At 45.9% G+C, this 2,618-nt stretch overlaps 1 protein-coding gene across 1 annotated transcript in view; it reads left to right on the top strand.

The window, feature by feature from the left end:
- The window catches only part of Tjp2 (tight junction protein 2), a gene marked incomplete in the record, with an annotated part of 118,886 nt that overhangs the window by 95,119 nt on the left and 21,149 nt on the right, over nt 1-2,618 (top strand). The window contains 2 exon segments of the mRNA XM_029562094.1: nt 596-704; nt 1,706-1,916. Coding sequence (XP_029417954.1) covers nt 596-704; nt 1,706-1,916 — 320 coding nt within the window.

Below are 2,618 nucleotides of genomic sequence, written 5' to 3'. Positions count from 1 at the left end.
GACCAGGCTGGCCTTGAACTCACAGAGATCCACCTGCCTCTGCCTCCTGAGTGCTGGGATTAAAGGCATGCACCACCACGCCCGGCTTTTCTTCCTTTTTAAAAAATATTTTATCTCATGTGTATGTGTGTATTGCCTGCATGTGGGTAAGTGCACCCGTGTCGTGCAATGCCCACAGAGGACAGAAGAGGCTGTTGGATTCCCAGCGACTGGAGTCACTGACAGTTGTTAGCTGCCACGTGGCTGCTGGGATTCAAACCTGGGTCTTCTGCAAGAACAACCAGTGTTCTTAACCGCTGAGCCATCTCTCCAGCCCCTCAATCTGATACTTTAAGTCACTGAATCATTAATATTGGACACTCATATACATTAAAAAAAATTTTTTTTTGGTCCCAATTTAGGCTGAGTTAATGGTGAAATTTTGTCTCAATAATAAGGCATAATAATTATTTTTATTTTGAGATAGGGTCTTGCGTAGCACAGTATGGGGCCTTTGCATTCTAAAGAGGAACTGTACCACTGAGCTATTCTCCAGCTCTACTGACCCATTGCTATAATCTCCAATTTTTTATTACTAGTTTTCTTTTCCTACCAGGTGAACACACAGGACTTCAGAGGGCTGGTTCGGGAAGATGCTGTTCTTTACCTCTTAGAAATCCCCAAAGGTGAAACCGTGACCATTTTGGCTCAGAGCCGAGCGGATGGTGAGCAGATTTTATCATCTCGTTTACTTGAGGGAAGTCAGGAGGAGGAAAGAGGTATTTTAGAACCAGAATAGGCAATATTGGGTCATGGGTCGAAGGAGAAAGTTTGGGTGCTGTTCACTTCATATCCAAATGCTTTTCGTGCACAAATGTTTATGTGTCAATTTGGAGTTTAATTGCTTTTCTGAACAATGGTAAATCCTTGGGATGGAGTTCTGGGGGAGATGTTGTTGAGTCCACACATGACATATCAGCTCCTCTTAACGCTCACAGTCTGACAGGTTGCTTTGCTTTTAGGCCCCCTCTCACCTGTAAAGTTGGGCTGAGAACAGTCCCTTCTTGTGTCCGAGGGTTATCAGTGGTATTAGTCAGGGTTCTCCAGAGAAACAGAACCAAGAGGAGATAAAGAGGCAGTTTGTTGAGGATTGGCTGACCCTGAGTATATGGGCTGACAAGTCCCAAGTTGGGCAGGATGAAAGGGGAAGCTGCAGACACAGCAGAACGGCAGAACCAGTGATTGAGTTCTGCTCCTAGTCTGAAGGTCTGAGATGTCAGAGAAAAGCAGGAGAAAAGCTGGTGTCCCCGCTGGGAGGCCATCAAGTAAGATGAGTCATTCCCTCTGACCTGCCAGTGACTCTCTTTTTTTAAATTTTATTCAGGCTTTCCACTGATTAGATGAGGCCCTACCATTATCTGGGGGGTGCAGTCTGCTTTACTTAGTCTACGCATTTGATTTAATTAATTTAATTTCATTCTCCCAACACCCACTATGTCTCCCCAGAAACTCCAAGAATAACGTTTGAACAGTTGTCTAGGCATCCCAAATGCATCAGATTGACACGTAAAATCAACCAGCACAGCATCCCAGGAAGTCTTCTTGATGGAGCTGTGATACTCATAAAACCCATGTATTGGGCCACTGAAAGTGGGGACGGGGAAGGGAGTGTTCAGAGACTGGAGAAGGTGGTGACAACCCAGCAAGCAGTGCTTTTGTCTCCCAGTGTACAGAGACATCCTGGCTTGTGGCAGGGGAGATTCGTTTTTCATAAGAAGCCACTTTGAATGTGAGAAGGAAACTCCACAGAGTCTGGCCTTCACCAGGGGAGAGGTCTTCCGTGTGGTGGACACACTATACAATGGCAAGCTGGGCCACTGGCTGGCTGTGAGGATTGGAAATGAACTGGAGAAAGGCTTAATCCCTAACAAAAGCAGGTATCTAAGACTATATACCTATAGGGCCCTTTTAATACCCCAACAAAAAGCAACAGAACTCCCCAAAGGAATCCCATATGACTTCATTTGACAGGGTTTGTTGTTTATGGGGACCAGGCTGCAACTGCTGGAGTGTAAGCATCAGACGCTTGGTTGTTGCATGAGGCTTATTTGAGGATTGCTTGAGGAGTGCTGGCTGTTTTGCACATAGGAACACTGTGTGGCTATAGTACCCCAGCATGCCTCTGGTCTCTATCCTCAGGAGACACTTATACACCCCAGTGAACACTTGCTGGTGGGTGGCAGTGTGGAAGAAGACCTGTTTTTAGCAGGTGTTCCAGGCATGTTTACTGCATTTATGTGTCCCAAAGGAGCCAAATGCGGTATGTTCTGAGCTACTTCTGGTGAATTTCAGAGACCCTGACCATATTAGTTACTTTGTTCATTGCTATAACAAAGTACCTGACAGAAGCAATGCAAGGAAGGAAGGTTTTGTTTTGACTTAAGGTTTAAGAGCAGAGCAGTCCATAGCAGGGAAGGTTTGGCGGCAGCAGTGTGAGGTAGATGGACACATTGCATTTGTAGTTAGGAGACAGAGAGATGAATGCTGTGCTCAGCTTGCTTTCTCCTTTGTATTTAGTCTGGACCCCATCCCATGGGAAGGTGCCACCCAGATTCAGGGTGATAGGGTGATCTTCTCAG

This window comes from Nannospalax galili, unplaced genomic scaffold (assembly GCF_000622305.1).
Source record: "Nannospalax galili isolate Female #2095 unplaced genomic scaffold, S.galili_v1.0 scaffold1070, whole genome shotgun sequence".
Classification (NCBI taxonomy): domain Eukaryota; kingdom Metazoa; phylum Chordata; class Mammalia; order Rodentia; family Spalacidae; genus Nannospalax; species Nannospalax galili.
Note: the sequence above shows the minus strand (reverse complement) of the source record. Positions and strands in the feature narration are given on the sequence as shown.